Below are 18,091 nucleotides of genomic sequence, written 5' to 3' on the forward strand. Positions count from 1 at the left end.
AAACAGTGTTTTGTTCTTGTAGGGTGCTCATATTTTTTGAAGGAAAAAATATAGGCAACATATTTCTATTTTATCCAAACCGTCTCTGGTTGTCGTATAATGATTAAACGGATAAAACCAGAATCAATTAATTGACTGTAAAAATGGTTCATAGGATACTGTAGGAGGCAAATAAAAATTAAAAAATAGAAAATGCACTATATACTTATATAACTCTTTTGTTAGAATAATTATGCTTAGAACGGTTTTGCTAATTCTTTGTTAAACCACTAGGATCCAAACTGCTGTTTTAGTATTTCATATGATCGTTAATCATGAAAGCTGAGTGACAAAGAGCGACATGATGTATCCCTGAAGGCAGCACGCACAGGCTAATGTGGAGGAGCCTGAGATAAGAAGAAAGCTAGACTGCATGAACTAAATAACTAACTTTACTCCCAACTCCTTTAAAAAGACACCGTCATTTTCTGTACTTATGCTGAAGTGCTGTAAACTGACTCTACTTGCGGAAAGTAAAAACACTTTTAAGATAACTCCAGTGATTTTGTCCATTCTTTGACAAATAATGATCCTAACATCTTTCTATTAAATATTGTTAATTTACCATGAATGTACTTCCCTACGCATTTCAACATGAGCTCCTTTGTGATTGGTCAGACTTGTCATGAATACTCAATAGACCCGGAAGTGGGGCGGTACTGCTGTTTTGCTGTCGAGTCACCTCTGTTAGGATGGAGGAAAACGAGCTGCTATCATGCTGAAAAACGAAGGATCCAGACAACCAAGCATCATCAACCAGGATAGTTGGGCATAAGTCACCGTTTATCTTGACTGCGGTATTGTTTTTTGTAACGCTTTGCCAAAATGATGGAAGAAATAGACCGGTTCCAAGTACCTCCAGTCAACGGAGAGACACAGCCTTTGGTAAGAGGAAAGACAAAAACACATCGTATACAAATAATTCTTTTGAATGCATACGGCAACATTTTAGTTTCGCTTGTGTGTTATTATCGTGACAGCTGTGTGACATAATCTGCGTGTGAGAGCAATAACCGATAGCAATCTACAGCTTTGGCACAAACTGGAGCGGATGGGTGTAGATTGATTTTTTTTTTTTTTATAGATGAAAGGATAGCGGCTATAACGTTTTATCTCTCTCCATAGAGTTTGCATAAATAATACATATGAGAAAATTACAAAATAAAAATCCTTTACTTTATTGTATCATGGAAATGAAACTATGCATTTGAACAAAATCATGATTTTATTTTTTAAATCCACATCAGTATGCGCGTTTCCATCAAAAGCTGACATTGCCCACTGGTTTTACATTTCGTCATGTGGTGACGTGTTATTTGTTTGGGATGGCTGTCAGCCCAAATGATCGCGGGAACAGGAGCTCTGTCCACACCAATACTGCAGACTACAACCCTCAGGATGGTTAGCCCGAGCAGGCCCATAGTAAGAGAATATCCCCTCCCATTGGTTGAGACAGACCTGCCAGTAAAATTAAAATAGATATGTCTCATAAGTAGCCAGTCATGACAAATGTTTTATTGTGTTTGAATACCAGGATAATATAGGCCCAACCTGCAAATTGGACAAGATCTGACATTATATGACCACCAATAACTTACTTTTCTTATTCCCTGGATTTCATTTTAAGTTGAGCTTTTATTTCAGCAATACAGCTTATCACCATAGATAGTTCTGATCGGCCAGCCTTATTCTCAACACTTAAAAAAAAAAGAAAAAAAAAAGACTGCTGTTTTAGACTGCTTTTTTTGAAGAGTTTTCCTTAGGGGTTTAGGCAAAAGCAGAGCTCCAAGGTCTACTGTTCATTACCATACCCATGATGCCCTAACCCATGAGGCTAAACACCAGCAGCTATAACAGAACAACAGACAATCCCCACTACAGAAAGTCTTCTGCTTCTTTCATATGCCGCAGCAATTGCCTCTCCTTATGAAGATTTAATCAGTCTGCTCCCGTGTTTCATCCAGTAAGACTTCCATGGAATAAAAACCAATATCAGAGAGACACATGGACTGTGGCCGCAGTGTGTTTTGTGGTCAGCTTATATTCTAACACTCAAATCAAATAGTTTATTCCTTATCACGTCATGTAATTATCATGCCAGAGTCAAACAAAAATGTGGGTCCCTCACTTTACATGTAAACCATGACTGATTGTGTTGGGATGACAGTTGCTCTGCATGCTCTCAATGCTATTATCTTCATTGTGATTCCTAAACTGCATGAATACGCTTGGCACCTGCATCCTTGTTGTGAATACATTTCACACAAATAAAACAGCTTTTTATAGATTTTTGATTTGAATCACTTGAGTTATTTTCTATTATCAAAGCTGTTTCAAGCACCAGATTGCAAATCATTTTTAACCTGCCTTTAATTTAAACCATTTTTTGTTTTCTATAATGAAACATGGTATTCCAGTAACTACCCTTTTACAAATTGTCCCATCATTAAGCAAGTAAGCAAGGACATTTGAGAATGATTACTGTAGGCTAAATCTAATTGTGACAGATGCAGCCCAGTTTACATCGTCATAAGGCTAGCATTCAACTGTGTTATTGGTCACCTGATGTATCAGCCTACACTTCTATTGGCCAGTGGGAGGCTGTGATGTATAAGCCGTCCAGTCGCTTGGTGTCTGTGCTGTGTCAGCAACCTTGTGGCTATTCATCATCAGCAGCAGCAGCAGTAAAAGAGTTGTAGGATAGGGTGATGAAACCGATACGCTGAGAGGTCATCTCATTTATATGTGGATGTGGTAGTGTGTACACATGTTTTTGTGCGAGTGAGTGCAGGTGCATGTGGATGCATGTTGAAGGTCAAGGCCATCAAACAGGTTTTGACTTTTAATAGCAAAATCAATGTGTCACCCCAAATGTTTAGGCCAGGTTTTAATCATTCGTCAATGACTGTCAGCACCCACAAATGGTTTTACAGGGAACTATTGGTTCTTAATGTTAGTTTTTAAAAGTGCCCTGCCACACGTATTTCATTACTTTGTGGTAATATCTGAAGTTGTACCATGGGCTCTGTAAGATTTTTTGTGGAAAAGAATGCCTTGGTTACCTTGTTTTAAGCCATTCTAGCATGGTATAGAAAGCCTGTAGGAAGACTCCGCTCCATTTGTGCCAGTTATCAATAATATTCAACGAGCTAAGCTGCTTGACGCTAATTGGCTAACAGCTAGCCAATGAGAGCCTGGCTATCAGCATCCTTTACCCAGTGTAACTGGGCGAGCTCATGAATAGTAATGAGCTCAGTGAACATGACGTCAGACTGACCAGCTTTTGTAATTGGCCTGATTTCTCCGCTTATTTCTTTTCAGTGGCTAGAGCTGACAGAGAAGGTAGCACTTTATTTGCACATTCACAACAAAACACAAACACATATGGAACTAACATATTTCAAAAATGCAAGTAAAAACGTTTTTCTGTGGCAGTGCACCTTTAATGGCCTATTTGGATGAGCTAACTGTTGTGACTGACTTTTCAGCAAAATGGTGCACATAAGGACTTATTGACGTCTGGGAAATTTTGGTAGCAATTTTTTTTAGGCCAAACTTTAGACTGATTTAGTGTAAGCTGTTCTTTTTTAAGAGGAGTTTTAGCTTGTTTATTGTGGACTACCTGCTGGTTGCTATCTGATGCTTTCTATGTTTAAGAAATGGCATTGAATTCTGTCACAGACAGCTTAATACTGAATCCCTTTTATTACTCATCATCATCATCACTTTATTTATAAAGCGCTTTCACATCAGCAGTAGCTGAACAAAGTGCTGTACATGAAGGCAGCAAACACACTCATTGTCAATTCTGCTAAAAAAATTTAAAGAGATTTACTTGACAGACAATATGACCCTACCTCATCACAGCATCTGTGCATGGTGGAAGAAAAGTGTGGAAAAACAAGAATTAATAAAAAAAAAATCCTTTGGATAAGCGTTCTGATCCAAGGGAAGGGCCTGTCACAGAACAGAGAGAGCTCATGTTTGTGCTTATTACAGTGGGAAAGCCTCATCCGTGTGCTCTGCTTTGATGGCTCCAACTATTGTGCATACCGTAGTCTCATCAATTATTCTGGCTAAATGAACACCGCTTTATAGCCAGATATTACCATGGGGATTGGTTTAATGCTAAAATCTTAAAAAGGTTAACTAAAAGGTAAATTAAAGAAGATATGTGCAAATCAAAGTCAAAGTCTGCTTTATTGTCAATTTCTTCACATGTCAAAACATACAAAGAAATCGAAATTGCGTTTCCCTCTATCCCACGGTGGAGACAAGACATTTTAACCAATTTGGTCCACAGACAAACATAACATTCAAGTAAACAATATAAAAAGTAAAAATAAGAAGATATATACAATGAGGAAAATAAGAGCAGCAAAATTTGAGTTAAAAATGTGCAATTATGCATACAGTTGACAGTCAATGTAATGTGCAAAAGTCCTGCGGTAGCATAGTGGTGCCGTTTATGTAAGAGCAGCAGAAATATGTTCCCAAGTGTTTTCAGGACAACAAAAAGTGTGCAAAGTGTGCAAAGTGTGCAAAGTGTGCAAGTGTGCAAGTGGAGTAGTGCAAGGCAAGGCAGCCATTTTGGGTCCAAAGTCCAGGATATTTATATAACTGAGGGTAGAGGGGGGAGAGGGGGGAGAGAGTTCAGCATCCTAACAAACAACAACTAATGCCCTTAGACCTAAGAGGGTTAAAGACACTTTAGATTTAATGAATTAAAAAACAAACATTATATGAAGTATAAACACACCTAAGCCTGTTATGTGTCTTTAAGGTATCTAACACTTTAATTAAACATTCTATTTTATATTAAAACATATTTATAAAAGTAGCATACTGTATGTCAGTGGTCTAAATATGAGTTTTCAACTTTCAACTTTCTTAGCTTCAACTGCAGTTATTTAGTTATAGTCATTTAAATATAGCAGCCATTTCTCTGTAGAGAATGCAGAGTTGTTGAAAGCCAAATGCCTTCGTCCATGTGGCCCGTGGAGATCCTCAACAAGGGGAGGCCTGTAGGATCAACATAATGTGGAGCTCTGTCAGCAGAGAAGGCCAAGCTCTGCCCGGCTCCCCTCTCTCAATCTGGGGAAACTGTGGCTCCAACAGCAACCCCCTCTGTTCTCCCACGGCCTTCTCGCCATGCCATCACTGCTCGCACATAAAAGAGAGAGAGCCCGCTACATAGGCAAAACACTCAAGCCTATTGATGCTGCAAACCAGGCAGCAACAGTATAGTAGCACATAGAATTGGGAAACCTTGCCAGGGTATTGGACACAAGCAGCTTCTAAAAAAAGCGCAGATTTTCTGGGCTATGTGGGCCTGTGTTCAGTGGGTTGCTCTGGCCACTAAGTTGATTTTGCCCTCAGTACTGTTTTCAATTTTAGGTGTCCATAGGAAGTATTGAACTAGTTAATTTAAATTGTATTACTCATAAACAGATTGGGTCCAAATGTAATCCCTGTCAGCTACTGAATTAGCAAACAATGCCATCTCTGAAGAAACAGGATCCTGGGATATTTTTCTGAAAGATACAAGATTGTACTAAAATAAGATTGCCACCTGTTAGTTGCAATGTTGTTATTTAGTCAATCAAAGCTAACATGCGCTGTACTGTGCCTTTTTATTTTTCTAGGATCCAGTGGCATCCTCCACCTCAGAGACAGACCCTGAAACCAAGGGAGAGACTATGGCCATGAACTACAAGCCCTCACCACTGCAAGTCCAAATAGGTATCCCAACTGGCACACTGCAAATCATTACATGGCATGACTCTCACTCTATAATCAAGGTTCAACAGTAAGCAGTAGCAAAGACCGCAGAGCCCTCGTAGAATTGAAATAATTTAACACATTTGTGCATGAAATTTGCCATAGAGCTACCACCGTTTGCAAATTGAATTCAGGTCAAAATAAGCACAAACATTCTGTTCGTCATTAGTTTATATCTAGTACCAAACAATATTTTCTTCTTATCATTATTAGTATTGTATGTCAGTGAAATTATATTCCCCAGCATTGCAATTTACGTATGCTGTCAGAGGTGTCGGAACGTTTTTTTTAAGCTGCCTCTGTTGTTGTTCCCCCGCAACATTGTCAAAGCCTTTGTCACGCTCAGGATTTCTCATTTGTATTTAGTCAAGGACTCTGTTCCAAAAAAGTTAGCTGAACGGTATTGTTTCCTGAAACTCACCAGTCAATAGCTCCAAAATATTCGGTTTTGTCAAAGGATTACATCCTCTAAAACATATTTAAATTAAATTAAAGGTTGTGCCTGTGCTGGCTATACAGGCTGTAAACTGTATGTTTGTGTAACAGTTGTATAACAGATAAAATGACTAACAGCCAGTTTAACATATTTGATTGTTGTTATCACCAAATTAAATCATATAAATCTACAGCTAATGGTCATGAAGATGACATGTATTCATGTGTTTACTGACGGCTTCACATCCTGTGGTTGCCCAGAGAAACAGAGGGACCTTGCCAGGAAGGGATCAGTGAAGAATGGCACTGTGGGGAGTCCTGTCAATCAACAACCCAAGAAGAATTCCAGGACAAGGTAACTGCTTCATATGCCTACTTGTTTCCTGTGATGGTGACCAACTTGACAACAAAAGGCACTCTTACTCACAACCAAGCTTTTTAGAGAAGGGGATGTTTTCGTGGGTATGATTGGTGATAAAAAAGAGGCAGTGCACTGAGCAAAAACCCAGTATGGCCAGCAGCATTGACAACTGGATCATCTGTCTGTCTAATCCCACTCCCTTGTGGATTAATGGAAATATTAGAAAGGTTACCAACTAGTCTGCCCTCCGAGTCTCAGAGGGGAAAAGATAATCTGGAAACGTCTGCAGTCTGAAGGCTACAGATTAGCCCCAATTTTTGTGTCTTTGTGGTCTATAAGAAGAGCGCCATGCTCGGGCCAATCATCTTGTTTCTGTCATACATGATTTGAAATGTTTGAAAGTATGTTTGTGGGTATTTCAGTAACATTGCATTTCACTGCTTGGGGAAAAGTGTAAAAGACTTTTGTTGATTATTGAATGCTTTTTCAAGTTTTGTCTTCTGTCTTCTGCGTGTCGTCTTTTTGTTCCGTCTTGTTTTCTGTGCTCATCTACAGGTTGGTGGTACCAAACAAAGGCTACTCCTCTTTAGACCAGAACCCAGATGAGAAGCCCCTGGTAGCACTGGACACTGACAGGTATGTACATTATTCAGTATAAGTTCTATTACACTAAAATACGACACGGTTACAACAAACTTTTCAGGCTGATCTAAAAGTAGAAAAAAATGGGATATTTGCTAACTTGAAGTTTTGTTGGTCTTACTCTGTCATAATGGTACATTAATCCATAGAACAACTTGGGAGAGTTCTTAACAGATGGGGTCCTAAAAAGGGGCAAAGCCTCTCCCAGGGCGCCGGATTAGAGGATAGCAGGGATGAGGATTTGGACAGGGAAAAGCGGCTCAGAAGGAGTGCTCGCTTGCACCCTGTAACAGCAGGTCTGCATTTGACACAAATGAGTCCCACCCTTTGTGCCCTCCATATGCTGCTACTCTCGTGTGAAATGAGCACTCTGGAAGCTAACCGAGCTTACATCATGTACTGCATCATACACACCCTCTGACACGCTTTCTGACTCACAGTCACACAGGACACCCGTTTGTTTATTGTCTACATTTTAGATTCTCGTGCAGAGACTTTGCACAATGTTGCTCTGTTCCATTTGTTTACAGTGTACGAAAGGCGGTTTACTCATTTAGAGGAAAAAAGCGGCATTAGCATGATATTACTTCTCGTTAGATCACATTTTATATAAGAAAGGTTGACATTTATGTTGTTGAACATGCGCTACAGTATTTTAAAGGGACCATGGCATACATTGTTTTAATGTATAAGAGAATAACCCTGATGAGGTCACCACGGTTATTTAGATACTGAATAGAGACTAAATAACAGAAAGTCTGCATTACAAATTGGGACCAGAGAGTTTGAAAGATTTGGGCATTTAGCAGACAGGAAGGGTAGAAGTACAAAAGAGCTTACAGAGTTGCATTATGGGAAATGCAAGATCCAGCATTTTTTTAGGCTTGCTTGACCCATACTTGGACTAAAAGTCAGGATATCTCTCCGTCTGCTACTTCAATTTTAAACCATTCTTTAAAAATCTGAGTCTAGCAGCAAGCAATACTAAATTGCTAGACTACCCCTTTAAACATTCAGTTGTAATTTTCCCATTTTTCACTATTATTTGCACCCTCTTCATTTGAGACGCTTGTGTCTAACTGCTGCTGTCTCCTGTCTTTCAGTGATGATGACTTCGACATGTCCAGATACTCCTCATCAGGATACTCCTCAGCCGAGGTGAGATGTCTGAGGGACCAGGTATCTATACACGCATTATACTGTTTCACAGCATCATTTGCTGAATCCACAAACATCACTACCTGATCGCCCACTTCCATTGTCACACCCTTCACACCAGGTATATGTGCACCCATTTGAAAAAAAATGTTTTCTGGTTCCTCCAAGGATTCCTATTCCTCTGTAATTATTTATCCATAATTCTCATCCAAATTCCTGTTCATTTCTTCCCCTTAGAGTAAAATCATTTGTGTTTGTTTGTGCTTCTTGCCCCACACCACTGCTAACAATGACCTTCCTGCTCTGTGAAAAAATGTATTAATTTGGACCACCATGTTTTCGAACATCAATGATGAGGTTTTTTTTAGAACTTTTAGAAACTAATTTAACTAACAAGGTAGTTTCTAGCTTAAGGATTTGTCATGAAATGCTGCTGATGCCGTGCCTTGTCTCTTTTGCCTCTGCAGCAGATCAACCAGGACCTGAACATCCAGCTCCTGAAGGATGGTTACCGGCTCGATGAGATACCGGATGACGAGGACCTGGATCTGATCCCCCCTAAAGCAGTCAACCCCACCTGCATGTGCTGCCAGGCTGCTCCCTCCACAGCCTGTCAAATTCAGTAGCAACCCCCCCCCCCCCCCTGCCAAAAAAAAAAAAAAAAAAAGCAACAACAAAACAACTACTGACCAGTGGCAGAAAGGAGGAAAAACTATCGACTGGCAATGGCACAAAGGGAAATTAAGAAATGGAGATAGGTCAAGTCTTGAGAAAAGAGTCAATATGTACAGTATCTGTGCACGTTCCTCCTATGGCAGGATCTGTGCATCCTACTTGATTGATGGCAGAAACATTACCTCTAAGGAAAACATGTTACTTTTGCTTCTTCTTCGTTTGACTTCCATTTCATGCTTGGGAATATTTTTGGTTTACAAGGACAATGAGAGATTGTGCGACACTGTGGAAGAAGGCAAACAAAATCAGTTGACTGAAACATATACATGAATTGGTGACAAGGTTATCCATTGAATCTACTTCTTCTACTCATGTGTCATTGACGGTCAGCTTCGATAGACAAGAAGAGATTGGGAGTTTTGTAGTGGCCATTTTTATGTTCTCTCTTCATCATTTTTTTCGGCCAGTCTGCTTTGTCCTTCGATGTGTATATACAGTATGTGTCAAACATGAAAATGACATGTGTGTGTGTCTAAATATGTCCAAGAAAGTAGTGCTAAACCGTCATGCAGCTGACGAAACACTAATGCTTACACTCACAACACTAAGTTTTCCAATTTTCTTTTTCAAGTTTTTCTGTAAGAGTACACCATGGTTGTACTGCTTTTATTATTTCAAATTTAGTTAAAAGAAGCTAAAACAAATAGTTTTGCATGTTGCCTGTTAACACTGTGTCCAAATGACCCGTCTGTTCAGATGATTAATCAGTTTTCATTGAAATCGAAACACATCCTTGTGCCGATGAGACCATTGTGTGAGGCGTTCTTTTAAAAACATCAAGTTAGTAATGTTTAGGTTCACCCACTGTAATATCAGTAGATATAGAGAAACTATTATTAGAAAATGCTCATGAGTTAGTGCGCACTTTCTTTGTGTTTGTCCATGTTAGTCTCAACGTGAGTGGGTGTGTACAAGGAGCACAAAGCGGTCATCACCAGTGAATGTGGTTACAAAGTAATAATAAGTGGTTTAGAATACGTGCAAATACATAGAAAGTTGTGCATATTTGGCCATACCTGTTATGGGTTCTGAAGAACCTATAAAGTGATTCCATATTGCCTGGATGGAAATGAAATAGGATTTTTGTTTTCATAAAAAGACGAAGTTTTGTTTGAAGTGTATTTGGTTTTTATGGTTGTACATCTGCACATATTCCCCCTGAGTTTTAATATAACCAGTTTGTCTGAACTGATTTGGGGACAAGAACTGTGTATGTAGCACCGGACACAGCTGTGTATTGTCAATGCTTTATGCCAATGGATGTTTCCCATAATGTTGAAAAGGAAGTAGTCCTTGTCATTAGGAAGAACTGAATGCATACTGTCTTCTTGTCATGTTTACATCTCTACAAACATCTCTAGAGCTCTACAGACATCTATATTCTAGTAGATGATGGTCAAAGTCACTTGCATGTGTATCTCCTCTGAAACAAATGACGGTAGAAGATCAGACTGGGTTTCCCAAAAACATAAAACATTGTGACTATTATGACACCTGAAAAACATTTTTTATTCAACATAACTTAAATCTAGATAAGCATTTATATCTGGTAATATAACTGCAGCAGCAAGTATGTGTGCACTTTACTATGTTGTTGTATTCTGTTATGGTAATGTTAACGGATATTCTTTTGACTCACGTTCAAAGGATTTGACATCTAGGTGTGAAATTACTTCTGAAATACTGTGCGCATCAACTATTAACAATCTTATCTTTATTATCTTAATGGATATGTTGCAGTGTTTTGGGGAACTTTGCATTAATCACGCTCTGCTGATTTTGTTAGCACGTTTATAACTTGGTGGTTTTTAATTTTTCTGAAAATCCATGTAATAACGACTGCAGCAAAAGATAGTGTGTAATGTATGAATCCAAATGACTGCATCTCTTCGATGGGAGTGTTTGAAGAGGTGCCAGCTCTGCAAGCATATATGTAAGCATGGTCAAGAAAGAGGCTTGTTTTTGCTTTGGTCAAAGGAATGAATGAATATACCATATGTGGATAGCAAACTGAACTAAAGCTATTTGGAAAGAACAAAATCCTAAGTGTACCCTGTAAGAGGGAATCTCCTTTTTGTAACACTGATATACTGTACCTGATGCAGCCTCAATGTCTCTGCAGCATTTGAGCTAGAAAAGTAAACACGCATAACAATATCCTTTTTAAGTAAGGTGCCATCTGTGTAGATAGTAAGTAGAAAAAATACATGAATAGTACAGTAGGTCAGGAAATATGTCACTAATGGAGCTACTAGCTAAAGTGTATATTGGACCAGTAGCTTTACAGTTAACATTGGCATTGAGAGACTTACTTTCTGATTGACTATGGTGCTGATTTTTGTCTTCTGTCATTAACATCATCCTAATAGATACACTCACAAACACACAAACACACACACACACACACACACACACACACACACACACGTGTGGACTACCGGCGTCCAACGTCGTCTCACTTGAGACGTAGCTTCACTAATCTTTTGAGTTCAGACTCTAAAATAATGCATTGTAACAGAAGGTATTTATTTGCAGTTGTGTGTTTTTAATTTATTTTTAAAGAATGGAAAATAGTTCATTTGCAGCCAGATGTTTTTTTTGTCAGGTGCTTATTAAGATTGTGAACTGGTTCCATTTAGATTTTAACAGTGTCAAAGTTCTGTGTATAGTGCAACATATCAAAAAATAAATATTAGATACCTGACATGATGTGTGTGATAGTGCTATTTAGTTTAGATTGTGTGTTTCTGTTAGTTTTTGTAATTGTACGTTTTTTGCGATAAACAATGTCTTACATACAGTATTTCTGATTAGGGGGTGAAGTTTCCAAAGCAGCCTATGTTAGTTCTCAAGTGCTCCTGTCTACCAGCTCTTCTGACGGCTTCAAACTGTTGTCACTGCAGGAGATGAAAGAAATAGCTTCTGTATGAAGCGGTTGGCCTGCCTCCCACACATAGTCTCTGTGATGTGTGATTACCTACTGAGGTGACTGAATCTAACATTGTAGCCAGGAAAGAGAGGATGGGAATGAAGGATAGATCGATGAAGACTAGTGAGTGTGATGGGTGGGGGTTGGGTATTTGTGATTAGCCTTGAGTTGATCCCTCGGGAGCAGATGGTGAATGGTGGCTTACCTACAGAAGACGCCCTGAATTCCAGGAGCTAGTTTGTGTCCACACTGCAAGCAGTGGCGCTGAAGTTGACGAAGACATAGTAAGAAGGCTCATGAGACAGCAGCGCTCAGAGACAGGTGAGGAACATTTCCATGCCCAAAATGGTGCCAGTAGAACATAGCTGACTTAATGGGTTTAGATATGATACATTATTGTAAACTTTGGGAGCCTCCTTATGGATGTCCAGGTTGGTTGAAAATGTGATAGTCTCTTGTAAATGACAAAATGGATGGCCCATCTTCAGCCACCTATTCCTGATGAAGTTGTCAAGTATATCTCTAATAGGAACTGCAAAAATCCTCAGCATGATCAATGTAGCATGTCAATTTGAATGTGTCTGGCCTTACCTAAATGTAACACCAACCTTTCCGCATAGATTGAGACCATTACATAACTCAGGCAGGACGTGACATCATGTTGCTGAGAGACCTGGGTGTAGCCTCCGTGGTGCTACTTCTCTGTGTCCAATGTGTGCACGGATCGGCTCTCCCTGCCATGTCCTCCTATGAGTTCACAGCCTACCGGATGCAACAGTACAACTTGGCACAACATAAGCATGGTAAGTTCAGAGAGTAACACTTTCTGTCCAGTGGTGGAAAATAATTATGTGCATTTACTCAAGCTTGGTATTTAAGTACAGTTTTAAAGGTACTTTACCATGCATTTTATGTTGCTTTATACTTTATACTATATACTTTATGCTACATTTCAGAGATACATTTATTTTTTTCTCCACTATATTTATCTCATTTAGCCATAGTTACTTCTTTAAAGATTACAATTTTACATAAAGTTAAATATGATACTCTTACATACAAGGCATTGTTAAAGACATAACCAGTAATTTTCCAATATTTTTGGCTTGAGACCCCCTGTGCAAAACCCAGTGTCTAACAATATTTCCCAAAAGCAATTAGAGGAAAGTCTGGAGAATAAACATACATTTGTGGTGATGATTTTTCTTCTTTCCTACCCTATTAATCATCTTATAACCACCTGGATATATTTTGTTAACAATGTTTGTTCACAATTTGTCAATGTCACATTTGACCTATTAGTACAAAACCCTATTTTTCTTTAGAACGAGTACTTTTGGCTGATAATACAAATGTGAATGTGAATGTAGGATGTGTAATTGAGTTTTTTTTTCTTCACGTTGTTGTATTTGTACTTTTCCTGAAGTGAAGGATCTTAGCACTTCCACCACTGCTCACCTCACAAATTATTTAGCGCTTTTGGGGTGATAGATGCTTCAACATACAGCAGCTAAATAATTGTGACAAGGGTTTCATTCACTGTATTAACACACAAGATAACATGGCCAATGATAATGGAGATCACATGTCAGCTCATCTGAGCTACTGTAAACATAAGGACCTTTATTGACTGATAACAGTTATTGAGATTTCATTTTTAAATTTTCTTAAATTGTAAAAAGTAAAAGCATGCATTGTGCATTATGTGTTTGTTTAGAGTTTTCAAATAATGCTTACGTTATGTTGTTGGATAATTATTACAGATGTGGAGATATGTATTTCAATAATGTAGTTAATTGAGATGGAGTCAATTTAAGCTATTATTGTGTCTCATGTATAGCAATATTTCTCATAAGCCTGTCGTGTTTGCATGTAGAATCTTCATACAATTTTACATAAAATCTATAGCTGTCAGATAAAAGTAGTGGAGTAAAAACATACCACATATTTAATCAAAGTGGTTTGAGTTGATATTTGTGTTCATTTTACCCTTGTCTTTTTGTTTGTCTGCTGAGGTTGCCGTGGAGCCATCGTGGTGGCAGAGGCACGCTCAGCAGAGGAGCCGGTGCTGACTCGCCGCTGTGTCATCATGAAGGTGCTGGACTTCACCACAGACAAATACCTTGAGGCCAAGAGGCAAAATGCTGCTGCCATCCTGATCCTGCTGCCCAAAAATATCTCCAGTATCCCCCAGGACACTGTACAGGTAACAACAAGTTACAGGTAGTTATAGATAACAAGTTATCCAAAAACACCTTTGTGCTGCAGGACATGCTGCAAGGCAACAAGGAAAAAAATACAGCCTCTTTTCTGATCCATCAGAGTATAATATCTTATATCTTATATCTCAGTGCTCCAGGGTATTATGTAACAGCTTGCTCAAGTGTTATGATCACCACACCACAGAGTATAATACAATTGCTGCTATATAACAATTGCTATATGCCAATGAAAGAGTTGTTTCAACAATTCCTTTTTACCCTCGCAGTCTTTCATGGTGAGTGAGAGTAAAGCCTTGCTAAAGGAGACGCTCATGCCCGTGTATGTGGCGCCTGAGGATGAACAGCTGCTTTACATGTATGATGAGGTCAAGCAAGCTGCAGCCACCCGGACCTCATCTATATTCGTCAGAGGTGAGAAGAGCAAGAGGATATTACATTTTACAGTAAGGGAGCTGAAAAACAATACTACACTGAGGTTTGTATGCTTTCATTTTGGCAGTCCTTCGAAGCATGGTCACAGCTACAGCCTTTCAGATCTTAGTGAGCAACAGTGTCCCTATTAAGGGCTTCACTGACAACGCCATTGCTACACTGGAGGCGAGTATGGAACTATGCAGAACAGAGCAGTAAAAACCTGTGATTGACATTCTTTAAATTTCAGTCAAACTTGATTAGTTTAGCTTGTGATTGATCCTCAGTCCTGCACTGTGTAACTGGTGATGTTTATTTCAGGGGGTGCTCCCCGGAGCAGGGGAGGATGTACCCACTATTGTCATCACTGCCCACTATGATTCCTTTGGGCTGGCACCAGTGAGTCACATAAAAACGATGAAAAACTATTTCAGCACTGCCAGTATAACACTATATTCATGCATATGTGTGTTTTTGTGTGTAACACAGTGGTTGGCATATGGAGCAGACTCTAATGGCAGTGGGGTCACCATCCTGCTCGAGTTGGCGCGTCTCTTCCAAAAGCTTTATAGCAGCTCAAGCACCATACCACCGTGAGTAACAATTATTTCCATAGAGGGACCTTTTAACATTACAAAACATATGTTATTTGGTCATTCATGTGTCCAAAGCACCCAGTAATGCTAACAGTGTTAGCACTAGAAGCTATGAGAGCATACATTTTTATTATGGGGTAAAGACTATAACATGACAATCCTTAAAGACGCTGCCAAAACCAGTAAAAAGGAAACTATAGTGTTTGGTCCATTCAGGATAAAATGCTTGTCTGTAAGACAATTTTCAAATTTGTTTTTTGGTCTTTTAGATATAATTTAATGTTCTCCTTAACCGGAGGAGGAAAGTACAATTTCCTTGGCACAAAGAGATGGATTGAAGAGAATCTGGACCATGCTGGTGAGTCTTTGGGCTTTGGGACCAATGTTGTATCAAACTATGGAAATTGGTCCACAGCACTACCATATTTGAATATGTTTTGGTTTATTTCATTTGTTTATTAGTTCAATTTCATCCAAATCTTTTTTTTTTTTTTTTATCTCCAGAGACCAGCCTGCTTCATGACAATGTGGAATTTGTGCTGTGTTTGGATACACTGGGCAACAGTGATGAACTGTACGTGCACGTGTCCCGCCCTCCTAAACCCGACACTCCGATGCACTCTTTCATGCAACAGCTGGAGGAGGTAACACGCTTTACTGCTAGGTCCACAATATGGAGTAGGTCTTTCTCAATTTTTATGGACTTAGATGTGTGATTACTCCTCCAGGTGGTGTCCTCCAGATTTCCCCATGTGAAGGTGGGACTGGTCCATAAGAAGATCAATCTTGTGGAGTCCACAGTAGCGTGGGAGCATGAGCGATACAGCCTGCGCAAGATACCAAGTTTTACTCTGTCACATCTGGAAGACCCCAAATCTGAGCTCCGTGGCTCCATGCTAGACACCATGTAGGTTCTTAATTCGGTTAATGATGATTATAACTAGGTGCTTGAAGGCCTTGTTTACTATGAGATAAAATGAAAAGATGACGCAAAGAGACACATCACAGTGGTCTCTGTGTCTTCTCACAGGTCACAAGTGGATTTCAGGAAAATGAAGCGTAACGGCATCATCGTAGCAGAAGCACTGGCACGTTATATGTACAATCTCTCTGGCAAGGTGATTAAATGCATGAAAACAGAAAGCATGTCTCCAATTACAAAGACTCCAGTTTCTTTGTTCATCCGCATTTTAATGATTGATTAAGCTTCATTATCTTCCACAAGGGTTCACCAAAAGATGTTCAGGTTTTCAAAGGCCAATTGGTAAGTTCCTGTTTTTTTCCCATCATGCAAAGGCAAGTACTGACCTCTGGTGGTAGTTTGTAGGTATTGCAGAGTGTTTGCCCACTCAGTAGCCTAGGTCTGCAAAATAACCGTAACTTGTTCGTTTGATTAATTTAAAGATTGGGGGCACTAGATTAAGACCATTGATTTAAATAAATTTGGACTGTAAAGTGTAGAAAGTTATTTAAATATTTGTTTCTACTAGTAATTGAAAAAAGCAATGTGAATTTCAAATTTTTATATGAAATTTTCTAAATTTTTTTTTTTTTTTTTTTTCTTTCTAAATTCTTGATGCAGGACTTTCATGACGGCCGTATGTCCAGTCTGATGTCCTTCCTGACGTCAGTCCCTCGAGCCACCCAGCTGCTGGATAAGGAGCCCAGCCACATCCTTCTGGTTAACTCACTGGAGCACGAGTTGAAACGTTACCTGCAGCAAGTTCACAGACATGCCTTCCGACAGGACAGGAGGTAAAATGTGGTAGTAGAAAACACATACTGTGCAATGCTTTCCTACTGCAGAAAGAAATACAACAATATCACTACTGATTGACTATATTTATTCCTACAGGGACCCTGATATTACCTTTTTTGATCAAATGAACCCACCGGTAGTGATGTACAGGTAAATATCTGTGTTCGTATGCATTTTGTGCATAAATGCCAATTTGATATTTGGACACTGACACACTTTTCTTCCAGAGTGAAGCCTGCTGCCTTTGATCTCTTCCTCGGCGGCTGCATTGCTGCTTATTTGGGGATTGTTTACTATACCATTCAGGTTTGTTTATATATCCTTGTATATTGTCCATTCATATTGTATTGCATAGAACCTTGTATGTTGTTGTATACTTTTAGGTAGATGACACGTGACATATCAGGTTTGTTTTCTTACAGTATCTGTCTGTTCTCCATTGCAGAATTGTGGTTATCTCTACACAAAGCTCAAAGCAGCAATGAAATCCAAGCACGAGTAAATAAGACTGTGAATACTGAGTCTATGACCAGGGTTTTGAAGTCTGCATTTCAAAATGTTGGAGCTCTGCTTTGCTGGCTGTGCAGAACATGAAAGCAAAGCAACAACAATCTTCTAAGACAAATCACATGCACAACTTACAAAGTGTGCATTTGCTTTTGAAATGTATTGTGTCCATACATCCACTGTACTGTAAACCATTTATTATATGAACAAACTGGAATTTTGAGAGATGTACTGCAAACACAATAAATAAAAGAGGAGTTTGGGATTTGCCTCGCGTCAAAGTATACTGTAGAAGGGAGCACAAAATACAGATCAGATTTGATTGAAGTATCCGTACAGGACGTTGCTGCCCCTTCATTACTATGATTCCCCATGCCCTCTGCTCTGCATCTGCTGAATTGGATTTGACTGAGCTTCACGTGGCAGTCAAACAAGGGCCAGGCACTGCAGTGAGATGAACAACCAGTTCCTGTCACAGATAACTCAGTGAGAGCAATGGAGACACAAAGGCACCCT

At 39.2% G+C, this 18,091-nt stretch overlaps 2 protein-coding genes across 4 annotated transcripts; both read left to right on the forward strand.

Moving 5' to 3' along the window:
- Nucleotides 1-662: 662 nt before the first annotated feature.
- fam219aa (family with sequence similarity 219 member Aa) lies at nucleotides 663-11,855 on the forward strand. Of its 3 annotated transcripts, none has more exons than XM_032512755.1 (6): nucleotides 663-924; nucleotides 5,685-5,781; nucleotides 6,517-6,610; nucleotides 7,172-7,252; nucleotides 8,362-8,437; nucleotides 8,884-11,855. In XM_032512755.1, the coding sequence occupies exons 1-6, from the start codon at nucleotides 865-867 to the stop codon at nucleotides 9,040-9,042; spliced, it is 567 nt and encodes a 188-aa protein (XP_032368646.1). In that variant the 5' UTR covers nucleotides 663-864; the 3' UTR covers nucleotides 9,043-11,855. The 3 variants fall into 3 exon arrangements, with proteins under 3 accessions (XP_032368646.1, XP_032368647.1, XP_032368648.1); XM_032512756.1 differs by having other exon boundaries at nucleotides 8,362-8,416; XM_032512757.1 differs by having other exon boundaries at nucleotides 8,362-8,537; nucleotides 8,884-9,018.
- Nucleotides 11,856-12,159: 304 nt separating this feature from the next.
- On the forward strand, nucleotides 12,160-17,843 carry zgc:109965 (Nicalin-1-like). The gene is made up of 16 exons (XM_032512738.1): nucleotides 12,160-12,401; nucleotides 12,701-12,883; nucleotides 14,096-14,286; nucleotides 14,569-14,713; nucleotides 14,802-14,899; nucleotides 15,035-15,112; nucleotides 15,203-15,306; nucleotides 15,579-15,667; nucleotides 15,814-15,953; nucleotides 16,038-16,216; nucleotides 16,340-16,427; nucleotides 16,535-16,573; nucleotides 16,892-17,064; nucleotides 17,165-17,218; nucleotides 17,296-17,374; nucleotides 17,514-17,843. The coding sequence occupies exons 2-16, from the start codon at nucleotides 12,739-12,741 to the stop codon at nucleotides 17,568-17,570; spliced, it is 1,659 nt and encodes a 552-aa protein (XP_032368629.1). The 5' UTR covers nucleotides 12,160-12,401; nucleotides 12,701-12,738; the 3' UTR covers nucleotides 17,571-17,843.
- The last annotated feature ends 248 nt before the right edge of the window (nucleotides 17,844-18,091 follow it).

This window comes from Etheostoma spectabile, chromosome 4, assembly GCF_008692095.1.
Source record: "Etheostoma spectabile isolate EspeVRDwgs_2016 chromosome 4, UIUC_Espe_1.0, whole genome shotgun sequence".
Lineage (NCBI taxonomy): Eukaryota > Metazoa > Chordata > Actinopteri > Perciformes > Percidae > Etheostoma > Etheostoma spectabile.

Bases quoted from the DNA above. Each gene is read 5' to 3' on its own strand.
- fam219aa (XM_032512755.1), top strand. From the start codon at position 865: ATGATGGAAGAAATAGACCGGTTCCAAGTACCTCCAGTCAACGGAGAG. The intron at 6,611-7,171 runs GTAACTGCTTCA...GCTCATCTACAG, and splicing joins AAGAAGAATTCCAGGACAAG to GTTGGTGGTACCAAACAAAG. The intron at 8,438-8,883 runs GTATCTATACAC...TTGCCTCTGCAG, and splicing joins TGAGATGTCTGAGGGACCAG to CAGATCAACCAGGACCTGAA.
- zgc:109965 (XM_032512738.1), top strand. From the start codon at position 12,739: ATGTTGCTGAGAGACCTGGGTGTAGCCTCCGTGGTGCTACTTCTCTGT. The intron at 15,113-15,202 runs GTGAGTCACATA...TGTGTAACACAG, and splicing joins ATTCCTTTGGGCTGGCACCA to TGGTTGGCATATGGAGCAGA. The intron at 16,217-16,339 runs GTAGGTTCTTAA...GTCTTCTCACAG, and splicing joins GGCTCCATGCTAGACACCAT to GTCACAAGTGGATTTCAGGA.